The sequence below is a fragment of the Calidris pugnax genome, unplaced genomic scaffold (assembly GCF_001431845.1).
Source record: "Calidris pugnax isolate Ruff unplaced genomic scaffold, ASM143184v1 scaffold15, whole genome shotgun sequence".
NCBI lineage: Eukaryota > Metazoa > Chordata > Aves > Charadriiformes > Scolopacidae > Calidris > Calidris pugnax.
In genome coordinates this window covers 1,033,530-1,058,279 of record NW_015090774.1, presented here as the reverse complement: position 1 = coordinate 1,058,279, position 24,750 = coordinate 1,033,530, and the positions used below count along the sequence as shown (strand labels likewise).

Sequence of the window (24,750 nt, the reverse complement as noted above, 5' to 3'; positions counted from 1 at the left end):
TTAAATCATCATAACTTCCTTTCATTCCAGATGGTTTCTATAGGCTTCTGAGACTTACCTTCAACATAGGGTGTATTTGTAGTTTTAAAATTTACCATAACTTTTTGCTACTGGCTTTGAAAGCCACTGTAATTTCTTTAATGTAAAGGGAATGTAGGGAAGTGTATTCCATCAGTTCTATAAAACCTAAGCTGCTATCCAAAGCTTCATTAGTCTTACTAAAAGATTAAAAAAAAGGTAGGTCCAGAAAACCTATCGACCTCAGATATGGAAATCACTAGGTCTGATCTACACTGTCTCCCATACTGAGGAACAAAGTCTTGTGTAAACAGGTGGCTGGTTTATGCTATCGTTGTTGAAACTGGCATACTGGAGTCTAATTTCTAACTCTTTTTTCCCCCCTTTTTCCCACTTTTTTTTTTCTGTTGTGAGAACTGGTGTATCAGAGCCATTAATTGTGGAAATTGATCAGTTTTGCTTGGTCAAAAATCTTGGGCTAAACTATTCTACATAAAATGAAATCCAAAATTGCTTTAACCTTTCTTTATAGTGTCATGTTTTAATTAAAACTTTTAAAAACAAATACTATTCTCCGTGAAGTACTACTCTTCACATAGTAGTATGATAAAAATATAAATTGTGTTGTGCTTGCTTGTAACAATTTGAGACCACTTGCTTGAGATTGAAGCCCTACTGGATACAATAAAGATTCTGCAGAAACTTTAACTAATCACAGAGTCTGCTTCTGGATACTTTAGTGGTAGCTTTAGTGGTCCTCAAATTAATTTGACAGAGTCTGGATTAAATACAAGTAATAATAAAAAAAAAAGTTGAGGCTATTGATAATTTTTAAAGTTTCCTTATTTTTTATTTTAACTTATTGATGACAGTTTTTAAGATATTTAAAAGCCCACAATTATTGAAACCAATATTGTGAAACTTTTTACAAAAAAAAAGTCACAATAGTTACATTATAGCTTTCTTATTATGGAGGAAGGAAACCTTAATTATTTTCTTTTTGTTCTGTGAGGTTTTCTTCTTTGTATTGTGTTGCGGGTGTTGATTTTCTTTTTGACAGAGTACTCTTCTGAATATGGAATTTGTTTATGAAAATTTCTGAAAAAACAGGACAAAATCAAACTATATAGAGATTTTTATATCCTTATTTCTGCATTATGTTGTAAACTTGCAACATTTGCTGTTTTAAAAATCAATAGTAAGGAGGATCTAGAAATTCCTAGGATTGGAATTTAGGAAATTCTGGAGAGGCAAATGTGGTGCTATTTTTTCTGACACGTAGTAAACCTCAATAGTAGTTTCTGTTTATTCTCTCCAGTTTGCGAACAAATGCACACAGTGTGAAATGCACTCTGGCTTCAGTATTATGAAGTGGATTGCTACTAAATCATGCGTTTCGTGACGTGTCCTTGTAAGCATAGAGCTCCTCAGTTACAGTTTAATAGCGCAATCAAATGAGCTGCAAGTCACATCGGAATTTTTTCTCTCCCTGCTCTTGAGATCAGAATCTTAGGGTAGGGACACTCTTAGTACATGCGATAAGAGGAGAGAATGAGGGGAGACGGATCACTACATTACTTCCTTCATGTTATTTTTGGATACGACTAGCATTCCTCCCCTTACACACACCCTCTTTTTCCCCCAGCCCCCATCTCTTACATACATTACAAGCTCATACAAACACTCTCACGTACTCTGAAGCAAAAGCAAGAGCAACAGTTGGACTGAAGCCAGAGGACTTAAACTCCGCTTCCTCATTGCCAGCAGGCTTTGTTCTTTGGAATCAGTCAGAGCTAGGGAGAACGTCTTCCCTGCCGATCGTGAGGGGTTGGAATTTGGCAACTCGGCTGTCTATTAATTTTTTCTGTGCTCTTCTGCAATCTAGACTGAATTTAGAGCAGCAAAGCTAAGAGCCGGGGATAGTCAAGAAAAAAAACAAGGATCCAGAGACCATCAGCTATCAGCTTCTTTGTGGGGGGTGGGGGTCCATCTGTTCTGCAACGGTAAGTGCCAGCATTAAATGTGTATAAAGATGCAAGAAACAATATGATGCTTTAGCTGTTTTACTACAATAGAGGAGGGGAAAAATGTACGTGAGTGAATCATACAGTGTGTGCTCAGTTATAGTGGTCTCGGAACAGTGCCTAGCCGTAAAATGTTCCTCGTTTCTCCCTTTCCAGAAAGCACTGTAAGAATGTATATATTTTAGCAAAATTCCTAAGTAACTATGCAGTTCTGGAAACCTTTCCAAATGGCTTAATTATTGGGTTTTCTGCAAATCTGTTTAATTTTGAAGCGTGTATAGTATAGAGTAACTTTAACTAGCAGAGTACCCCCTTTATTTTAAGTGCAAGAGCTGAACCTGGAAAGTAAAGATCTTCCATCACAGAGGATATGAATAGAACTAAAGTTCAGGAGGATGGGGGAGTGAAAAGGGATGAGGTGCTTCCTATGACTGTTTAGGTTATAGGAACCCAAAATAAACTTGTTTTAAGTGATTGGCATTCATTCAGAGCACACACACACCCCCTCCCCGGTATTAGGAGCCAAGTGAATCTGCTTTTAAAAACAAAAAGCTTTGAGGGTCTACTGTTCTAGGGCATGCTAGTGAAAGCTGATGTACAGTGGAAAAGAGTGTATGCTTGGATAAATGACTCTCAGAGAGGACAGGAATTGCAAAAAGAAACTTGGTTTTCTTCCAATAAGCCAAATGATTTAACTGTTCCTGTTTTATAAATGCATTTACACTGCTGCCTTTTAAGTTTACTAGTAGAATGGATTGCTTTCTTACAAGGACCTTTTTTTTCATCTCCCTGTCTTGTCTTTAGAAAAAGTTTTATAATGATTAGCACAGTGGCAGGTTAATCCAAATGCCTTCCTTTCAGAAATGCCATCTAGCTGTCAAAGGAAACTCACTGTAGGGACCCATTTGTTTTAAAGCTACTGATAAGCCCTGCTATCAGCATGCTATTATGTCTTGCAACATGGGTTATCTTAATAAAGTAATAAATAAGAAACCCTTGAAATCCAAAAGTTCAACTGTGTAATAAGTTTGACAAAAGGGGAAAGACCAGGTGATTGAATGTACTTATGTACTTTACCAAAAAAAAAAAAAAAAAGGCACCAAACCCCAGAACATTACTGGAACAATAGACTTGAAAAGAGAAAAGCTTTCCTTTCCCTTCCCTTAACTCTGGCTCCACCAGCTACTTCAAGTAGTTATTCCAATATTTTGTGTTGACCAGGTGAGCCTTCCTCCTACCTGGAGTTAACTGTTGGTTACTGGGGATTTGTGAAGGTGAATCTAGTCACATGAAAAAAAAGCTGAATGAGCAAACGGGTGATTTTGCAAATATAGCAGGCAGAGTCAATTAACTGTTTGAGGTCTGTAAGTTTGTTTTTTCTAATTCAGAAACTCGTAACCAAAGCTCTCACATTCTGACTTTCACCCTTCATTTGCAAGAACACTCTGCTTGGTGTGGTAATTGGTAATATCATTCCGCTAAATTCTGTTACTATGGAATGACTGCAAAACTGCTCAGCAGGACAGTGTGCAATAGGTTAGGATGTTGGGGATGTTTAGTACACATTTTGTTTGCCAGGTACTAAAGCACTTCTGCCTATAGCAGTTATTAGCTCTATTTATGGCAAGTTATTCACTCAACTGGAATTGCATATTAGAACTAACAAAGATTCTTTTTCAGAGCTAAAAATGGAATAGCATTTTCCTGAGTTGGGCTCCCCCCTGCCGATGGCACCATGTCAGGTTGTCTCAGCAGCTGCTTTCAGTTTCACAATTTACATGGGTGCTATAATGACATTTTTTCTCATTGATGTGGTGGAAAAATCTGACATCTTTATGCTGGTTTTCCTGCTTTGATATGTTAAAGCATATTTTCTACTGACTGTGAGGTTTGGCAATGAGTGTTGAGTTCAGAGATGGGCCTGTACCAAAACCCCTGGATCCATGAAGTATGAGAAGGTTAATAACTAGATCCAAACATCTTGGCTCTGGCCTATTCCTGTTTTAAATGCACATCACTTTGGCCACGTGTTTAAATTGTTTTTTGAGGTGATTAAGACTGAAGGAAATCTTTCAGGCTGCAGACAGACCTTTAAAGAGAAAGTGGCATTTAAGAATCTTGCAGTTAGTTAAGCAAAGCTTGTTCATTTGCTTCTTAAACTTGACTTTTAGGAGCCCCCAAGGAATTATATTCCCCTTCCCCTATTATAACTTTAGATGTAAGTAATATTTTGGAACTCCTGAGATGTGCTGAGAAAGCTAAGGTGCTTTGTGCCTCTCATTCTTACTTGCTAGAGTGGGGCAGTGGAGGAGGCAAGCAACATACCTCTGGGTAATACAGGTATCTCAAAGGATTTATTTGGTCCTAAGTGATCTGACTGTTAACAAAGTGCCATATACATACTTATCTGTGCAAAATATTGTGGTAGCCTGTGATAAAAAATACTGTAGTGCAACGTAAGGGGATGCACAGATTGTTGTGAAATCGGGGTTATTCTGCTTTTTTAATTGATCAACTTCTCCGAGTCTGGCTGGCTTAATGGATTCAATGGCTCTCTGTTAATGCAATTACACATGCATCTGCCAGCTGCTTGTGGTATCTCTGTTTGCTTCAGGAAGAAAAGCTGCTCTTTGGCTGTGTTGGCTCACTGTGGTTTGTGGCACACAGTACTGATTTATTAGGCAGTAGTTGCATTTTTTCCTTTTTCCTTGAATGATTGAACTGTGATGTCACTTTTTGTCTTGGCTTTAACTTTTTGAATAACTTTTTTTTTTTTTTTTTGCTGCAGACTATTCTCTTAACACTAGGGAAGAGGGAAATGTCCCAATGTTCATTGCAGAGCAACTCTGTCTACCCCAGCACATTCCAGGGCCACCAAATCATTTGTGGTGAGAGTGATTCAGATCTGGTTAAGATGATTTAAAAGAGACGTTATGGGCATACTGCAGTCGTGCATTTAAGAAAATACAGAGTGTTTTTTACTGCCTGATTGAGACCACATGGCTCCAACTTAGACTTTTTTTTAACGTGGAAATTGTTGGCTGGATGTACTCAGACGATTTTTTTTTAATTGCCTAGAGGCCAAGAGTTGGGATCATAGCATTTAATGGTAAGGTCAGGATTAAAACAAATAGTTTTTAATGCTTCTTGGAATAAAACGAGAAATGGCTTCTTTGAATATTTTGCATAGGGTACAAACATGCCTCTCTTAAATGAGAGCAAATGTATCTCAGGAATTCTTTTGGACGTTACAGGGTAATTGGTGACCTGATTTGAGAGAGAGGCAGAAGCACAGAGATAAGGGAAGATCTCCCTGCCATAAATCACAGTAAATATGTTCCATTCCAAATATACTATGGAAAGTATAAAAAGGAAAAAGGAAGGGCAATGGCTTTTTTGATTGTATAGTTTATTTACTTACTCTCAAAGTTGGCATTTTGGGCTGCTCTTAAGAGGAGTGAAAGCTTCTATTATTAAACACTTTATTAAACTGTTGTAATTATCTAGAATGAAGTATATCCCTAATCTGAAGGACGAGATTGTAATATATGTGAGCACTTTTTGCTATTATATTGTTTTTATACATATTGTTTACTCTAAAATAGTTACTCTTAATCAAAACTTGTTCTTTCCTCAGTGTTCTCATAGTCCTTTCTTCTCAATTATATCCTTTCTCCCATAAACGGATGCATAGCACTTTCATCTGAAACTGCTTCATATGTATTAGGTGGTGAATGTTTTTTATATGGATACTTTCTAAATGGGAAAATAAGACTATAGAGTTTCAAATTTAGAAAACATCAAAAGCTGTAGCACTGAAAAACACTTTTTATTCTTGCCTCTTGTTGGAAGATGAAATAAAGATGAAAAACAGTTCCTACAGTTCTGCATACATGGTAATTTATCTAGAAATAATATTTAAGTATTATTTTACAACAGCACGTCCAATAAACAACAATTATAAGCTTTTTGCCATCTTTCTGCCAGCTAGCCTTACTACCCCAATACTGAAACCGGAGGGAAAAAAACCAATAGAATAATCAGTCTTACAGTTGTTTGCATCCTTTTGAACTACTTTATTGCTTAACATTACTTCTCTCTCTAATTTCCAGAATACACGTGAACTTTGTTCTTAACTTATAAAAGGATAAAAAACTAAAAAAACCCCAACCTTTAACCAACGTTCATGAATCAGTTACTTTCTGCCTCACGTAAACTACAATGTAAATGTTTAAAAGTTATTTGCAGTTTTTTTGCAGCTTTGAAGTGCACAATGCAGATGGGAAAGCTATTAGTATTTCTGAATAACTGCTGTGAGATTTAGTCAGGGGTCAAAATGTACACTATAGCACCTTGACATTCCTGCCTCTGATATGTTAATGTGTTGTGCCAATGTTCGGTTTCACTATGTTAATGCATATGAAATATGTAGAACCAACCCAAATTGGTTTTATACTGGACAATCCGAATGATAGTGTGGATAAAACAGCACAGTTTTTGTTCCAAAAAAAACCAAAGCATGGCCTTTATGGTGCCCGGTCTTAAAAGGTGCGTCTTGTACCTGAAAACTTTGACAAATTCCAGAGCCCCACAGTGCTTTACAGACCAAGTGAAGCAGAGGTGGTAAGGTTCTGTTGTGCAGCATGGGTGGGAGTCTGTCTGCATATAAAGAGGAGACAATTCTGTTCTTTGAGACATCTCTAGGACAGCTTTGATAGGGTGGCTGAGGGTATGCAAGTATTAATCTGCAACTAGATTGACATTTTCCATTTTTCCCAAACTCAGTGACTACTTGCTTGGTTTTCTGACTGTAATACTGGTGCAATCCGTGTTGCATTGCTCGTCTGAAAAATAGTTCTCTTTAGTCAGTTTTTCAAACAGCAGAGAGAGGCATGATGGAAAAAGGCTGGAAATAAACATCAAGGAATTCCAGGATTTACATGGGCCACAGCAAGCACCTATAAATTCTAGTCATTGCAAAAATGAGAAGACCTTAAAGCAGTTTTCAGCAGTGACCCTCAACCTGTTGGATTCCAATGGAATTTTTGATTTTTCCAGTAAAACCTGCTTTTGGTACTGTTTCGTGTTTCAGTTTTCGTAATGGTTGTGAAATATGCACATGGTATGCTTTAAGGCATGGCTGGCTGGGCTGGTGTATCTCGGCAGGTGAGAAGAATCTTGGAAGTGATGAATGTTTGGAGCAAGCAGGCACTGGCCATAGCTATGCAGATAGTGCCAAAGCAGATAGCAAGGGTAGGTTCACGCTTTTGGATCATACCATACTGATGGCTGGCAACCATAGATATAAGTTTGTCTGATAAGGCTGAAACCAAAGTGAGAGCCCTGCTGTGTCTTGCAGCTAGTGAGAGCGTGTAAAAGTTCTTTAACTGATAGCTGAACAGATAGCATCAGTTAATCATTATTAATTAGGCAAAGGTGATGCCTAGTTCTCAGGTCTGCCTTAGGTGGTGAATGTAGTCCTCCTCTGAAGAGACTCCTTGTGGGTTTTGAAATGCACAGTAATGCAGCAGTTAAGCCTAATGACAGGTATCTGCATAAACCAAGTCGGTCAGATTTTGCCTATGGCCTGTAATTTCTGTGAAGGGATGCTGTGTATAAAGATGCTGAGGAAATGGTAGCGTAAGTTTTGCTGCCTTGGGACAACTGAGGCTCCAAAGACAGGCAATTTTCCTTCCCCACCCTTTCCTTCCTCTTATCTGCTGTTTCAACTAGACCCTTTCATATAGCACATTCTAAATCTGTCCTAGGACACCACAGATGTTATCTGGGAGTCCAAAATCTTGAATCTTATTTTAGCTCTTTTAATGGGTAACTTTTTGCTATGTCTGTTATTATACTTACCTTGGAGGTAGGATATAAGGAAATAGCATGCCAAAGAAAAGTACAGTTACTTGTAAAGATGACAGCTGTTACATAGAGATCCTTTTTTTTCCCACCAGCAACTATGAAAAATGTCTCTGATAATATTAGGTTATGAATCAAAGCAGGTATAGTTAGTATTGCTGATACATTGTTTTGGTCACTAATGCTGGAAATTAATTCAGAACGCTTCCAGCTTCAGTCCAGACCAGTAGGCTTAGAAACTATTTAACATGTTGTAAATGTGGGTTCACAAAGTTCTCTGGCTTTTCTGGATATTAAACTATTATTGAAATAAAGTTAATTATGAGATTGTTTGTTATATTTCAATGATTGTACAGGGGACCTCAGATCTAGCTTTATTAATTTCATTTCCTGAATTTATCTTTAAATAGTTTTCTCCAAATTTTCCGGTTGTCCTTACATAACGAAAGTAGTCGATGTTGGTGAGTCTGAATTACAAATTAAAGAATTCATGCAAGATAGCAAGAATTAGCTGTATGGATGAAGGAGACTTTGCCGTATTTGGCAATGACTGCACCCATAAGTTAAGAACAAAATTTGACAAAAAAGTTTAACCATTTAAAAATAGTGCAAATTAGCTGCATTATTGCTGGGCCTTGCTTATTTAACTCCTATTGGCTACTGGGATGTCAAACAAATGTGAAAAATAAAGAAAAAGCTCAAAATAAGTAAAAAACTTAAGAAAACACTGTAGAGAAAGATAAATATTTTAAATTAAAATTGAACTGGAATGATCAGAATTTCTGCTTTTGTTCACTGTTTCAGGAATTACTTAAAAAACCCCACATTCAAACCATAAAATTGTCAAGAACACAGAACAGCAGAATAGTCTCTATTTACAAAGTTCTGGTTTTATCTATGAACAAGAAATTAATTGGGAAATTGTTGAGTGAAAAAGCAAACAAAGAAAAACCCTAAGAACCAGAGTATAAGTGGTTACTAGTGATGCATGTAAACTTTTTTCTGAGTTTTTTGTTTATATACATCGTTCAGTACCACAAACAGAAAACATATTTTAGTTTCCTGATAGTCTCAAGGGCACTTGCATGAGGATTTTCTTTTAAGCTTATGAGATGAAAATTTTGATGATCACTAACAGAAATTATTACATAGAGCTCTAAGCCATGTGCCACCAACTTTGGCCAAACCATCTGTTCTAACGATATGATTGCTGTTATTGCTATTTGCAAATACATGAAAGAGATTCCGTTGTTTCAACTGTCAGTGAACACAGGCCACCCTAATATTGAATGCCTCAGTGATGGAAGTTTCCTCCATTGGCATCCCAGCCATTCAAGACCTGTTGCTACTGTTGAAAACTGTGTTCAGTCAAGTGCTGAGGCGCTTGTTCTCTCCATCCTGTGCCACTCCACGGAACGATGCCTGGCTCTTGCGTAAATGTGACTGCTGTGATACTTAATGCAAGGCACTGGCAAAACTGCTGACAGCTTTCTTCCTTTGTTCTCAGTTACTGAGTTGCTGACCTGACTTGCATGAATCAAGTATTTTATCTTCGTTCAACAAAGTTATATTTACTGACTTTGGCTTGGAAGTAGCTGGGAAGTAAGAAAAAGGGATATTATAGTAGGAATAGTATCCATATAAGAATGAAATGGTTTTGTATTGGATACGTAGGGTCTCATTTTGTATTTAATCTGGTCTAGTTTAGCTAATGTTGCAGCTGAAAATAAAAGGGTTTATCTATTCAGCTACAATAATGTAGATAACTGTCTTCTGTAGGCATCATTTAATTGTGCCTATAAAAAGCACGGTGATTGCAAATCTGTTACAGCTGATTTAATAACTTTCTACCTTTCATAACTCCAGTAAGGTGTTGCCAGTTCTGAAGGTAAATCTGCAAGTTCCACAATTGCCACTTCCATGTTCTTAGTATGAATTAAACTACACGCCCTGGATGGAGGTTTCTTTTTACTTACCATTGATTTGTAAGTTATTAAGGCTTCATGATTGAATGTTGTTGTTTTATATCTGTACACTAGAGTGATTGGTCTAAAATACTTCTCAGCTTCTTCCCCTTTTTAAGTATTGTGGTTTTGAGAAGTATTACAGCTTCATCAGAAATGCATGTTGCCAGCTGTGAACCTGCCACTAACTAGCTTACCACAGCGATATTAAATGCAATCTGCCTTATGGATAGAATTTAAACTGCCTAAATGCAATTTTATCCTTATAACTTTCCATTTTTTCTTTACTTCCTAACTCTTTACAGTCCTTCCCTCAAAGTTTAAAACTTTATTCCATTGGAAGATGATGTGTGGCAGTTCTGTAAGAGGTTCCCCTCCCCATGCAGGCAAAACAAAGACAGCAGGCTGGTTCAAAATCCCTTTCTGGTCAAAGGAGTATACAGTTATAATGGATAGCTGAGAGCGGCATTTCTATTAGGGATGATATGCATTCCAGTTCAGCTAGACAAGCAATCCTGTTAATCCTACAAGCCTCAACAGTTCTTTGGGTCTGAAAAATGTTCAGCCTTTTACATGGGATTATTAAATACTTAATTTTTTTAACGTGCTGTAACTGTTTTCACTGATTTTAATTTTATTTCTTTTCTTCTCTTCCATGATCATGGTCATTTCCTATCAAGTACCAGAAGTGGTAACTTTTAAGCCTAGGTCTGCATAAGCCAAGTGATGGTATCTGCAATTTAAGTGAGCATAGGGATGGTTATTTAGCGCACGCACCAGAGACTTAGGTGCATAGCTGCCCTTAGTTTTAATGGAAGGTGGCCACATGAAATCCTTCTATAACAATAGGCAAACAGACCCCTAAGAATGAAACTTCAGTACTTCATTGCCACACAGTGCTTTATAACTTACATTAGTCTCTTCATTCCAATGTGCTAGGTTTTTAAAAGATTGAGTAATAATTTTAAGGCTAACAGTACATCTGGTAATGCAAGGTCAGCAAGGTCAGAATCTGCTCTTATTCTAGAGACCTGGTCAGCGCATGGAAAATGATCTTAGAGTTAATATCTGACCTGGGTCTTACCTTTCTTGAGTGATGAGGGACAAAGTGCTTAACCTCTGTTTCTCAGTAATAAAACATATCAAATTATCTTATGTTCAGTTACTGCTTCAGTGCTCGAAGTCCTATTTGTTGAGCTTTTCTTTAAAGAAGCATTTTTATTCAGCTACCACAGACACGAGAACGTTCATTGTGCAATTGTGGAGGTGCACAGTAGATTAGAGGGAACTGATGTTGTGAACCATCAGATACTCTCAAGACTGTTGTTACCAGGTGGCCCAGTGCTTATATTCAGTAAGATAGGAGCCACATTGTAGACAGCCTGGAAAATTACAGTGAATGTTCTTCCTGAAAATACATGTGAGGGTATGCCTAACTTAACAGAATAGGAAAAATGGATGAGGGGAGGGAATGGTGGAATAAAAGGAGGGAGGCATAGTGTGCTGCTCTCACTGGCTCTTCTCACACACTCTGAGGCTGAGAACAAAACCTATGAAAACAGAAATGTTCTCTCTAATACCAGATACGCATTTCCTCTGAAGCACTAAACTGTAATTGTTCTCATGTGATTCACCCACTACTGTCTCTCAGTACAGAGCTGTTTGCATGGGATATCTTTCTATGACTTCCTTCAAACAAATATTTGAAGATGCTCAATAGAAGATACAACAGGCAGAGTTTCCTGGATTATCTTTGGAAGCCATTTTGGAGAGAAAATTTGCATGTATATATTTCCATGTGTGGCAAAGGGGCTTTAGCCACAGGGTAAAAAATACAGAGCAGCATCTCTACTTTGGAAGTCCAATATTCTGATACTTGGAAAGAGATTATAATCTTTGCATGAGAAAAAACAACAAATAAAACAATTTCTGCTGGTGAAACTACAGACACAAGCAGAACGGGTCTGCTTGACTTACCAACAAATGAATTAGTGGAACAATCTGAAATGCAGATAATGTCTACCACACTGACTTCAGGGTAAGATGTCCCAGGCCCAAGAAGGAAGTTGTACAAAACAAGTCAATTTAATTACCTGTCAGAAAGAAATAAATTATTACTCATTGTCTGGCATTTCATGCCCTAAAACTACAGGGGCTCCTATGTAGTAACTAGTTAAATGCAAAAAGTGCATGTGTCAGGTGCTGAATTCTATGCGGAGTGTTTCACATTTCTGTGATAATCCTCTGAGAGTATAAAGCATGGAAAATGAAAAGTTATATCCGGTAATCATTTAAACCTGAATTACATTTTAAAAAATAATGAAAGCATCTACAATAATATTAGGGACAAAACTACAGAGTCAGCTATTATCAAGGGTTTTATGACTGCAGTTCCTCATTCTTCACATTTATAAACTGTTTCATCTTTGTGCTTTGATACATGGAAGCAGCTTCCATGATTATTGGCATTGGAGGGAAGCTATTGCCTATACTGCAGTGGAGATCTAAATGTAAAAGATGTTTCAAAAGAAAAAATAAAAGCTTCCAGTGAAATATGAAACCTAAGAAGACAAAATGAGAAAGTTGCACGGAATGTTAAAGAATGAAATGAATGTACATTAGCTGTATATGCTCTGCCTGTTTTAATTTGAGCTTCTACTTTGCTTTGTTCCTCCTCTCACTCCCCATAACACATAATGATTTTAGCATAAAGTCTTCTGAAATACAGAGGACCAGATTATGACCCATGAGTATTCACAGGTTTTGGGTTGTGATTTTTTTTTCCTTTCTACTTTTTTTTCTTAAACTCTGAAACCCAGAGAGGTTACAGATGCTTTTCCTACTGTATTTATGAAACAAAAAAAAATTTTCCAACCTTAAGTCGCATAATTTGGAAGCTAAGACAAGTTGGAATTCACAACTATTCATTTATTTTGCCGTAATTCATATTTAAGGATATTGAGAAAACATGTATATATATAATGTTTATAAAAAGATATATAAATAACGGATAGGTTATTGTGCTTGCTTCCATTTCTAATCCAATCTCTCTTTTTTTTCCTGATATTTGCAGGCTTTTATAATGAAATTTTGGGATCTTATATCTGAGGAAAATAATTTTAAGTGAAGGGAAGAGACCTTTGACAGCTTAGCCTCCTGAAGTTACTTTGTTGTGAGGCAGTATTCACTTTGTTTGAAAGAAAATTTATTTCAATTTCAACACGTATCGAGAGCTTGAAAAAATGACATATTGTCAAGCTCAGCCATCAAAGTTGTTGAGTGATTGCTTTCATTGCTGAAATGCAGAACTGTAACTGTAGTGAAGGAAAGAGCTCTTCTGACTCTTCAAAAAAGCCTACTCTGGCTTTTAAGGAGACTAGTGGTTTTCCCTTTGATTATCCTAATTTATGCTTTCTTAGTCTGACTAATTTGTAGGGCAGCGGAGTTATTTCTTAGGCATCTGCAAAGATCTTGCCATCTTTGTGCAGACTGCACTTCATCTCAAAAGCCATCCTTTAGGAGGATGGATGTCTAAGTTCTAAGTGTCAGTAGTACTCGTATATGTATGAGTATTACATATCAGGATTACCTGAAATTGGGTATCTCATTTGGATATCACTGGATGCATTTGTGAAATATCATTTACCCCAACACTACAGTGCTGTCAATAAGAGTCACTTCTCTGGTTTCTTTGCTGTATTTCATAAATGTATCTATGAGGCTTTGAAGCCAGTTCAACAAGAAAGTTGCTAAATGCTTGTCACTGATCTTCTATTAAATATTTAGATATTTTTCTTATCATCACAGAGATCTAAAAACAAGAGTGAACATAGCCAGTTTTTAAAAACGTTACTCCTGAAAGAAGCAAGTAGCCAGTAGTGAGCTTTACCTTAACCTCCTACACAGGCTGCTATGACAGAGATATTTATTAATCACAAATAAATAGCTTTAGATTACATATCCAAATAATTCATACAGGAGGTACCTGTTTTCTCTACGGTATACTATCTCTGGTTTCTATAAAGAAAAAATTAGCATTCAACTTCATTGTAGGCGTGGAACGTAATTCAGTTTTGTTCTTTAAATCTCACCATTTTTATCTTTACATCCAGATATTTCATTACAACATCACATCATGCATATCTTCTATACTTTTATGAGAAAGGATTAACACAGAGATGTGAAATTTATAAAAATAAAATTTTACTAAATGAGAATGGCTTTTCCTTATTACTCATTCTTCTCTAAATTTTTCCATAGTACACAGTCAAATTATGATAAATGTTGAAAAAAAAAATTAATTTCTTTATTAAGATAGTTTATGCTGCTCCCACGCTGCAGCCATTTTTAGTCTTTCTTGACAAAATACACAAGAACCCTTAAGATTCACTTTTACTCTCTTCACAACACTCCTGTGATCACATAGCAGCCCACAGACAGAATGAAAATATTACTATTCAAATGTACACCCCTGAGGGTTAACTATTAGCCTCTGAGCCTAAGTGTCCAGTGTTCTTGGTAATACCCTTCATCTTGTTTGCCCACATCTTTTACAGGCAATCAGAAAAACACCTTCTTTCCAAAAAAAAAAAAAAAAAAAAAAAAAAAAAAAAAAAAAAAAAAAAAAAAAAAAAAAAAAAAAAAAAAGGGAGGAAAAAATTAAAGATTTGTATTTCAGGACAAATTTGTCCTGAACATTTAAATCAATGGAGAATTACCAAATTACCAATAGATATCATCACTATTGTAAATATCTTTATTCATTTAGCTCATATTGTAATGTGCACAATTGTTTTGACTAGGGTGCTCTATTAAAAATAGCTTGTAAGAAAAAACTCAGGTAAAACAGAAGGGTCTTAGGAAATAGGAGGTAGTTGCTTCAGGAGTAAATTTGTAGTAGGAGCAAATTTCAGTAAGTTCATTAACTTCAGAAAAATATGTTTTGTGGCAAAAATTCTTATTGTGCCTAAGAATAATTTAGCAGTAACAGAGTTGAAATCAGTGGCATGCACTATACCACTGCCAGAGAAATGCAAAATAAGCAAAGGTAACTGTCAAGCAAATGATGTTAAAATCTCTTAATCAAAAAAGTAAGAAAAATGTTCTTTAAAAGATTTGATGTAGGCCAAATTAGACAACTATAAATCTTTGCTTTGCTCAGTGTTTTGTTAAATTTTCATACTTTCTAGCATCAATTATGGGTTTTCTTGATTAAAAGCCTGCGTCATAAATATGTCTTTATAAAAGATTCTATACTTAAAAGCTATAGAGTGAGACCAACCATTGAAAAGACAGATACAAGATTCAATCTTAAAGAATTTTAAGAACTTTTAAGGTAATCCTGCAATTTTAAGACAGAATAATTAGTTTTTAATCAAGTCTGGCAACACTGCTTTTCTTTTGTAATTGACTGTACACGCCATGTAGGACTGTGGAACATTGCAGTGAGAATGAGAGGAGGTACAGGCAGGATCTCTGCTGTAACTTGGAGTATCTTGTCTGGAGCTGTCACAAGCTCAAGATAGTTCTCAGTCTATTTCCCCAGCTGAAGTGCTAACGCAGAGCAGAATCCTTGTCCCACAGGTAAAGTGACCAGAAAGAGACTTGGAAAACCTACACAAGAATGTAGGGAAGGAATTTTCTTAATGACAGGAATAAGCTAAAAAAATTATCTTTGGAGCTACTGCAGGCTGCAAACCACACCAGAGGCCATTGCTCACTGCTCTTGGAAGCTCTGTAGCACGTGGCTCAGCTGGTAACATCTATTACCTTCTGTACCCCCTCCTCTTTGCATCCTTGCAGAGAGCATGATGCAAAGCTTGACCTCAGAAGGAGCAGAAGTAACTTGTAGGAAATGGTGGGCTGAAACGTTTGACGAGTCTCTTGAAAATACCACCATTTTGATATTCTTTTGCCTTTTTTGTTACACGTTGAGAAGGCAGGTTTGGTCCCCAGACACCTAGTCATGCAACTTATACAGCTGAATATTAAGTCCTCACTGACATTTATGAGAGGTTGAAGAAAATTGTACAACACCTGAAGAATCAGCTAAATTCTGAATAAGTATATAATGTATACTGTTTACAAAATAACATGTTTTTTATTATAAAATTGGCTTCTGTGGTTTTCATCATTCAAGCCATTTTTTAATTGCTTAACTGGAGGTTCAGGCAAAGTGCCAACATCTATATTCAGATCTTAATTTTCTTTTAAGATTAAAAAATACAAATATTTCAAGTACATATGTTGTTATTGGTAACTCTTTTATAAATTGCCCATACAAATAATGACATTGTACATAAGGCATAAAAATATTGCATTGTGAGTTGCACAAAAGTTGAGCAGTGTACAAAGAACATAAGCATGTGAATACTCTGATTACTGCAGCGTGCTCTGTCTTATATAGTGAAGTTGATTTCTTTTAAAAATCCAGTTAAGTTCTTTAAGTAGTAATGTTTTACAGTCTGGATGTGTTGGAATGCTTAACTTGAATGGAGAGAAAACAACGTGAAAGTTACACACAGTATTGGGATGGAAATGCTGCCTCTGCCAGTGCAGGAGCATCAGAGTATTTAATTTTAACTTTTCTTGCTGGACATACTTAACACCACTAAGGATAAAATTACTTTTTAATTTACAACTTATCTTTTTGTACTTTTTGTAGTGGTCAGAGTTCCCTGTTATAATTCTTCCCTACGGCTATATCTTAAAGTTTCACTTCAGCTGCTATTGTAAATTAGCTTTTAAGAGTGTGCAGAAAGGAAAACCTCTCTATTCCTCAGTGACTCTCAAAAAACAAGAGTTCCAGCAGGATTATGCATTAGAGAGAACCTTGAACTGTTTTTCTTAAGGCCCTGGTGCTCACTCAGTCAGTGTACTGTTCAACTCTGTTTATATTTTGTTCACAGTCACTAAAATCCCAGACACATGTGCTGGTACGTATTTCTATGCATGGAGGGTTATGAGGGCATTAAGAGGAGAAGAGCAAAAAAGAAAGATATACTGTGTGAATTGCTACTTGTGTGTGCCAGTGTGCACGAGCTGCTGCTCACCTGGCATCTGACTGCCCTTTTTTTGTTTGCTGTTGTAGTTTTGCCATCATACAATAATGTAGCCAGTGGAAAAGTAAAGTAGGCCTCGAAGCGTGAAAAGTGAGGATCTTAACCATTGCTCCCCTGCTACCAGAATACCTCTGGTTTGCTTCCTTGGAGTGTTGACTTTCCAGTCTAGTGATTGTGTTTCAGTGTCTGCATTAAATACTTAATTGCTATCGTTTTAACATACAGTAGATACAATGTAGGTGAAAAGAGTGGTACGGTGGAACTGAAGGCAGGAACAGAAATGGAGGAAAGAGAATGAAGAAGAAAGTAGGGAAAAATAGAGAAAATCAGTGTAATTTGAATAAAATAAATTCCAGTTAATAAAAATTATATTCCTTTTATTCGATTTTTTCTGGGCAGCCTTTATCTGACATGATTACAGTAGTTTCTGTTCTCTTTCAAGGGGACAGGCTAGCATGGTCTGCAGGAGCATAGCTAGGATGCGAGCTTGAGTTCTTGTTCTGTGGGCTGATATGTACACACACACGCAAAAGCTTTTGTCGGTCTCTGCCTGGTTTGTTTCTATCTGCACACCTTACACAATGTTGAGAACCCGCAGCAAAGGGATAGAGAAATGAGTGGATAAATTTTATACTTTCAGTGTCTTGAACCTGTGAAATAGATGTATTTTTAAACCAGTGTTCTCTATACAGGGAGCTCTCTTTTTCACAAAGTATCTGCAGTATATGCAGTGTATTTGTTCCTCTGTGTTATTCTCCATGTCTTTTGGTTCTGGTTTGATTTGGGGTTTTTTTGGCTCTCCAGAAGCATTATTGCTTTCTCGCAGCTAGATAGTAATCCTCTTATCCCCAAGAGGATCAGTAGGCTGGAATAGACTGGACGTGAGTTAATGCTGCCCTAGTTAGCATAAAGCTGGAATTTTCTTCTAAGACTTGCTTTGTGGCTGGTTTCTGTGGCTCAGTCTCCCTTTGATAGTGATTTGTTGCTTACTTTGGTGATCCCTTGGTAGAAACAGAGAACGCTTCAAAGGACGCAATCCTGTGCAACCTGCTGTAGGTGAACCAGCTTTAGCCAGGAGGGTTGGACTAGATGATCTCCAGGGGTCCATTCAACTCCTACCATGATTCAGTGATTTGTCTTTGAATCTTTTTCAGGCCTTAGGAGCAGAAAATCCTCTTACTATGACTATTCCAAGTGTAATGGCAGAAAGGGGGGCTGTAGCTAGCAGGTTTGTGCCATACAATACCCCATACTATATGAAAGATGGAAACATAAAATTCAGCCTGTGTTTGTGCAAAAAATACTTCATTAGCTGACTTTTTTTAATTCACAAAATCCCTTGAACTGAACTGGTGACTGCCAAGTTATTGCAGTATAAGTATTTCAATTGAGAATTTTCTAATTCACTTAATTTTGATGTAATCTCCAAAACAAATTCACATCAATCAACCCTCTCCTCTCACCGTGTCGATAGACAAGGAAAAAAATGTAATTTGAAAAGGAAAGAGAATATGACTAATTCTATTGCAGTACTCTTCGTTGCAAATAACTCTGCTCTTGCCCATCGTGAAGGTGAATTCTTCTTTTCGCAATAAACAGTGCAGTCCAACACCAGGCCTGTTTCCCATTCATCAAACATCACCTTAATGATGGCTGAGGTAATTTTTATATTGAATTGCTTGCTTATGTGTTTTTCTCTGTGGGAGACAGTGTCTGATGAAGCAGGTCAGGGCTCGTTTGCAGTGGTATGTCACTGGTGTGATACAATGACTCCCAGTCCCAACCGGTTGAGGAATCGCTCCCGCTACTTGAGGTGGACTGTCTATGCATGAATCAAGGGACGGTGCAGAACTCATCCTCCTAAGAAAACAGTTTACTTATTAAACGCCATCTGACCAAAAAAAAAAATAAATGGATTTTTTTATTTTCGGTTCATATGCTTATCTCAGTTTCTTAAACATTTTGTGAGCATGGAATTTGGGAGACAGTAGAAAGCCATACAACTTGCATGAAACTGAAACAGGATCTATCTGAGAAAATAATTAGGCTTGGAGGAGAGGTTTTCCTTTGCAGGATGTTTCTGGAAAGGAAAGAAAAATAGAACTAATGGCTAAGTAAGGCCTCATATTACAGGCTCTTGTCTGTGATTGTCTAGAAATTAAATTAACCTCTCTCTTGTGCATATCGTTTAAAATGTAACTTAGGAAAGGCTGCACAGAGGTTAGGACTCTGAAGGTCTAATAAGTAGAAATAGTAGCAGAGGTCCTCACACCAGGAGAAGGGAGGACTTGTGACAAGAGAGGAAAGGAGGGGAAGAGGGGGAAGAGAAATGTTAATTTTGGCAGTCGAGCTGACAGAATAGATTTGTCTGCGAGCCCAATGGTTGTAAAAGTAGGCCAAAGGGGTCTACTGAGTAAACAAATGGAAGTTTGTTAGTTCCTTCCAAAAACGATACTTTCTGTGTGCAATATCTGGGCACAATAGAAGACAGAAAAGGAACTTGTTAGTCTTTTAATTACATATGGTTTTAATGCCACTGTCAACTAATGCCACTATTTTTCTGATTTCAGGAATAATAGATGTATTGTTCATAAACACAGAGGGTTTGCCCATAGTTCTGGCTGTTATTTAGAGGGAACTGTCTTACGTGTAAATCTGTTAGGTTTCTTAACTCTGCTTTCTGAAATAAGTATGAAATTTCAAGTTTTGCTATCTGATATTTTCAGAAGAAAGCTTTGTAACATATTTTTTATTTCTGTTAATTACATGTAGTTTAAGAAAGAAGAGCAATAAAAGTGAGGCAGTTCATTTCTAAAGACTAGTCTCTGCTAGTTATTGTGTGGTATCTGTCATCCTGTAGTGTTGCATGCTTTACATATGTAGGTAGGGGAGTTCTGTAACTCCTTGAGGTTACTTTGGTTTGGGGGGTAGGGGAAAATCATCTGACAGGGAAGGGGAAAAAAGTTTAATTCAAAAGTATTCCTGGAGTGTAACTGCAAAAATACTCACCTTCAGTACAAACTAAAGGAAAAATACCGATTTTTTTTTTTTGGTAGCAGATTTTAAGTCTTTAAAATTATTTTTTAAAATACTGTCATCTTTTAATTGGAATTGTCTCTCCATAACTTTCTGTCGTTACATATTTTTCTTAAAAAAAAAAAAAATCCTTACTACAGTAAGGATACTACACCTAAAAGTGTATGGGGAGAAAGAGAATGAAAGATGACTTTTGCTGCTTACAGTCTAGAATTACTCATTTTGTCTTTATCCTCACCACAACTTTGGGGTGGCAGAGGAAGAAGAGGGAAAAGAGGGCGAAGACACATAGAAAAGCACAGATTAAGATTATGGGGTGAGAGGAAGGGAAGGAAGAATGATAAAATTCAGAGTTTGTAGGGCTGGAGCTCGGAAGGATTTGGCAAAATTTGTTTTCAGGACATAGTGAAAATTTAAGAATGGAAGGAAGCCTGTTTCCTAATGATTTTCCTTTGATGACTCACCAATTTACCATCCCTTGCAAAAATACATAGCAGCCCCTGCTAAAAAAAGAATGATCTGCTTCTCAGACTTGCTGAATATTTATTCAAATAAATCAGGGAGTAGCCTATAAGAATAGAACTAGCTGATATGAGGGCATCAAACAGAAAAGAGATGGGACCTGGTACCTTCATGGAAGCAATGTGGACCGAGAACATGCTAGGGCTTCAGGCAGCCTGCACTGGAAAATGCTTGTGTTACCAAAATAGGCTGTACTTTTACCTAGTAATAACTCACCCAAGATAAGTGTATGTTTTGCCTGTGTCTAAAGTCAGCCCTTTTGTTGGGGTATACGTTTTTGGTACTGGTAAAAATCTAGGGCTAGAAAACCAGTTTATGTTCCTGATCTGAGGCAGGAGTAAACCTATTTAACGTTTGGCAATATGGAACCTGTACCGCGGGATTATATTAGGTTGACTGGGCACGACAGACAAAAATCAAACATCCTGTGTAGACAATCGGTGAGTATTAGGAAGAAGGGAGTAGCAAGTTAAATTGAAATTATTAGACTGTGGTCAAAACAAGCCATTACATAAGATATGCAGAAAGCAGGAATTCTACCAAAACAGGACAGTGAATAGCTTTAAACTGTAGGTGTGTACAATTTTCTTAGCATTCAGAAATGTCTCACTACCTTTTAAACAAAGCGTATTCCTGCAAGTTATTTCTTTGCCAATGCCTTAAACACTTCAAAGCACCATGTGCTGATTTCAGTAGCAATTTAGATTTTTGCAGCAGAATGTAATGTCTTCTTGTGTGCGATGAGCCTGAACCAATAATTTATGTTCTTTTTTTTCTTTGTATTTCTAAATGTGTGTGGGCTGTAGATGGTTCTGTGAAGGAAAAGAACTCCAGAATACGCCTGACATTCAGATCCGTTCTGGAAGTGGAGGACTTCATTCACTAATTATAGCAGAAGCCTTTGAAGACGATACTGGACGTTATACTTGTCTGGCTTCAAATTCCATTGGTTCAGATAGTACATCAGCTGAAATATTCATTGAAGGTAAGAGATGAAATAAGATACTTGACACATACAGGAAAAAATAACTAAGCTGAAGTTTACTCTTGATTCTGTATGTTAAGACTACATTTGCTTTGGTGGTTTTTATGGTGTTTCTCTGTTTCCCTTTAATGCAACACATTTCAAACATCACATCACATTAATTCAGGTGTTTCAAGGAATGTTCCAAGAATCAGTGGGTAGATTGCTATTTATTTAGGGTACAAGTAAGATACAGAATGGAAAAGGAGGAATAAGCAGAGCTTTTGACATACGGTTAGCTTTTAAGTAGTACCTTCTGTAAATCAAAGATTTGACTGGTGATACCAATAACGATTTTCATGATAGAGTAATCTCTGTCTTGGTTCTGAACTTCTGCCCAGTGCAATTAAATGTGGCTGCCCCAAATGAACCATGTTCAGTCACAGATAAATGTAATATAATTCTTAAAATGTGATACACTGATTTTAAGTGAAGTTAAAAGTCAGTCATACTGGTTTTGTCCAGAATCAAGTGCCAGTAATAGTCAAAATATTTCTTGTTTTCAAAATTAGTCATAATTCAAGTATTATTTTTCTCTGAGGAAAGTTAGTAACTTGACCATAAGTAAAATTATTAAATAGGGTTTTTTTAGTGGAGGACTGTATTTTAGGCATGGTTATATTAATTGAATACTGATTTTTATTTTAACTCATGCATCTTTCAAACATTTTTGTAATATGTATTCATTTATCTGTTTTGTAGCTCATTAAAAGTAATTTAAATGGTTAATTGCAAGCATAAAACAAATTAATACAAGAAATACTCATAGAAATCTGAATAATACCATACCAAAATGATTAAATAGCTTTCGATTAACTAAGCAATAAACTTTTCACTATAAATTAGCTAAATCATGACAGATGTGCATTCGTAGGGTCTCTTTCATTGTGTTTCATTCTCAGAACTTTGTTATCCCACATTGGCATATAATAGCAAAATCGGCAAGACTTTTCTGAATCTTATGGATTCTAGTAAGATTTTTATTTGCAGAAGTAAGCATGGCTTCAGAAATACTCAGGAATAGTATAAATATACTATGTAAAGTTATAATAACAGAAGCAACACTTAAAAAGAAACAGGTAGGTATAGAGATGCAGCAAATAATTCCTTTTTTAAGATCTGGCAGTCTTACTACATGGAAGTGCTATCTTGAAGTTTTATAATACGTAAATTTGAAAGAGAAAGAATTGTACAAGTTGTTAGGCTGCTACTCTATGATCTTTAAGGAAACTAGAATGTCACCAAAGCATTGCTTTGTACATTAAAAGCCTTGAGGACACCGATGCCTCGTACTTCCTTCTGTGCAGCAGGTCCAGCCATGTAAAACCTAGTTACCCTTTGCTCAAGTGAAATACTTTCATGTAGACTCACTTTGCTCACTTGACAATTGCTTCTCTCTTCTAACCTTTTCTGGGCTACTTATTTCTTTGATTTTTGTAGTCTAAACTTTGTAAATAAATTGGGTACTTGGGTGCCTCAGTCCAAGTTTTGTTTCATTGCAATCAGTCTATGCTACACTATGCATAGTGATTATAAACTGCTTATGATTTGTATTACAAATACAGCTATGCAAATGTATGCACAGATCCTTTGAGGAATAGTATCTACTGCATAAATGTCTGGAATAAATGTTGTATGAAGTACCAGTTGTTAGGAGAAATTAAGAGAAAGTGAATAAATGCTTTCATATTATTTTCTTTAAGTGAGTTCAAAAGCCAAACACATACGTTATATCAAGACTTCCACTGGCAAGAAACACCAGTTCATAAACATTATGTATAGGTTAATATAAATAGTCTGACTGTGAAGATCATGGATAGCAAGTTTAGTCTGAAAATGTCTTGCTATACTGAGTTGCTCTTACTTAAGGTTGAAGATTTGTTATCTGAGTAAAAGCCATATGTTTGCTTAAACTTTAAGTTTTAACATTCAAGTAAATAAAATTATACATTACCAGTAGAGTAGCAGTAGTCAGCTTTTTTTTCTTCTTCTTCTTTATTCTTCAATATGAAGGAAGACAGCTAAGAGCCTAGGGAAAACAGTTTGCAATTAAATCAGCATGGTTATGATTTCTGTAACTGTCTAAAGTACATAGTTACAGTCTTTTATCAGATAAGAAAAACTGCAGTAGTTTATTACAGAGTTCTCAGCTCTTGCAATGAAATGCAGAAGTAGTACAGTTTTTTCTTTGGAATGTAAACATTAAATAAATCAGTAAAAGGATATGAGATTATTGAAAATACTTTCTTTTCCAGGTGCCAGTTCCACAGATTCAGAGAGTGAAAGTTTAATTTTCAAATCAAAATCTGGAGCTATGCCACAGTAAGTGTGCAAAGTAGGAACAAAGCTGTGCTAGTATTCTTAATAAGGGACACTGGAAAACCTTTGGTAGTTTTCAATCTGAATAAACATCTGGGGTATGTTTGTGTATGTCTTGTCTTTTCTCCTTTCCTCATGCGATATAAAAGTGTAGTATTATACCTGTAGATTGCATTAACGTGCTTGCTCTATGAGAGAAGTCTGGCCTGACCCTGACAACTCTTTTGTTCATATTAACTTTTCATATTCAAGAGTAACTTTAAGTTCACCAATTCTTCATTTGTAATCACTCAACCGTGTGCCTCCCAAAGAAAAGAAAACGTGCAGAGACCTACATTAAAGAAACAAAACGCTTTTTAGTTTGTATCTTAAATCAGCACTTTTTATTGCATGTGAAAGTGTAAATTAGCCAAAGGTTGTGTTCTATTCAAGCTTGTTCATCTTTTCAGCTGATAATGACAGATTTAAAGATGTAGAAAATACAAGGTGGCTTATTGGTTACAAACTAACATAATCTGATTTCAGATGTTATGAAGTGTTCACTGGTTTTGGGGTGTTTTTTTTTTTCAGGGCCCAAAAGAAAACCACCTCTGTTTCCTTGACAATAGGGTCTTCTACACCAAAGTCTGGAGTCACCACAGCTGTAATTCAACCTATCTCTGTGCCCAGTCAGCAGGTATTTTTAGATACCAATTTTTAAATTAGGAGAAGTATTTTAAATTTTATTTCAAAATTTTTAAGTCCAGAAAAACTTGCCATATTGAGGAATTATATTATTGAACTACATATTTATGTTAATATAATAAGAATGGTACTTTCAAAAAATTAAGTATATACCTAGTGAATGTGGCATAAAAGTAAATATACATACAGATTCTTAAACAGCGTGTGTCAACACAGCATGTGAGCAGCTGAAA

The 24,750-nt window shown here is 36.4% G+C and overlaps 1 protein-coding gene across 6 annotated transcripts in view; it reads left to right on the top strand.

Annotated features, from left to right (window-relative positions):
• Window positions 1-24,750, top strand: part of PALLD (palladin, cytoskeletal associated protein) — a 201,736-nt gene that overhangs the window by 50,376 nt on the left and 126,610 nt on the right. For 5 of the 6 annotated variants that reach the window (XM_014944088.1, XM_014944081.1, XM_014944096.1 and 2 more), the window contains exons 3-5: window positions 21,297-21,475; window positions 23,770-23,836; window positions 24,404-24,509. In XM_014944088.1, the coding sequence (XP_014799574.1) occupies window positions 21,297-21,475; window positions 23,770-23,836; window positions 24,404-24,509 (352 nt within the window). Of the gene's footprint in view, window positions 1-1,700; window positions 2,022-21,296; window positions 21,476-23,769; window positions 23,837-24,403; window positions 24,510-24,750 lie in introns of those variants that run through there. The other variant, XM_014944113.1, reaches the window with a different exon arrangement.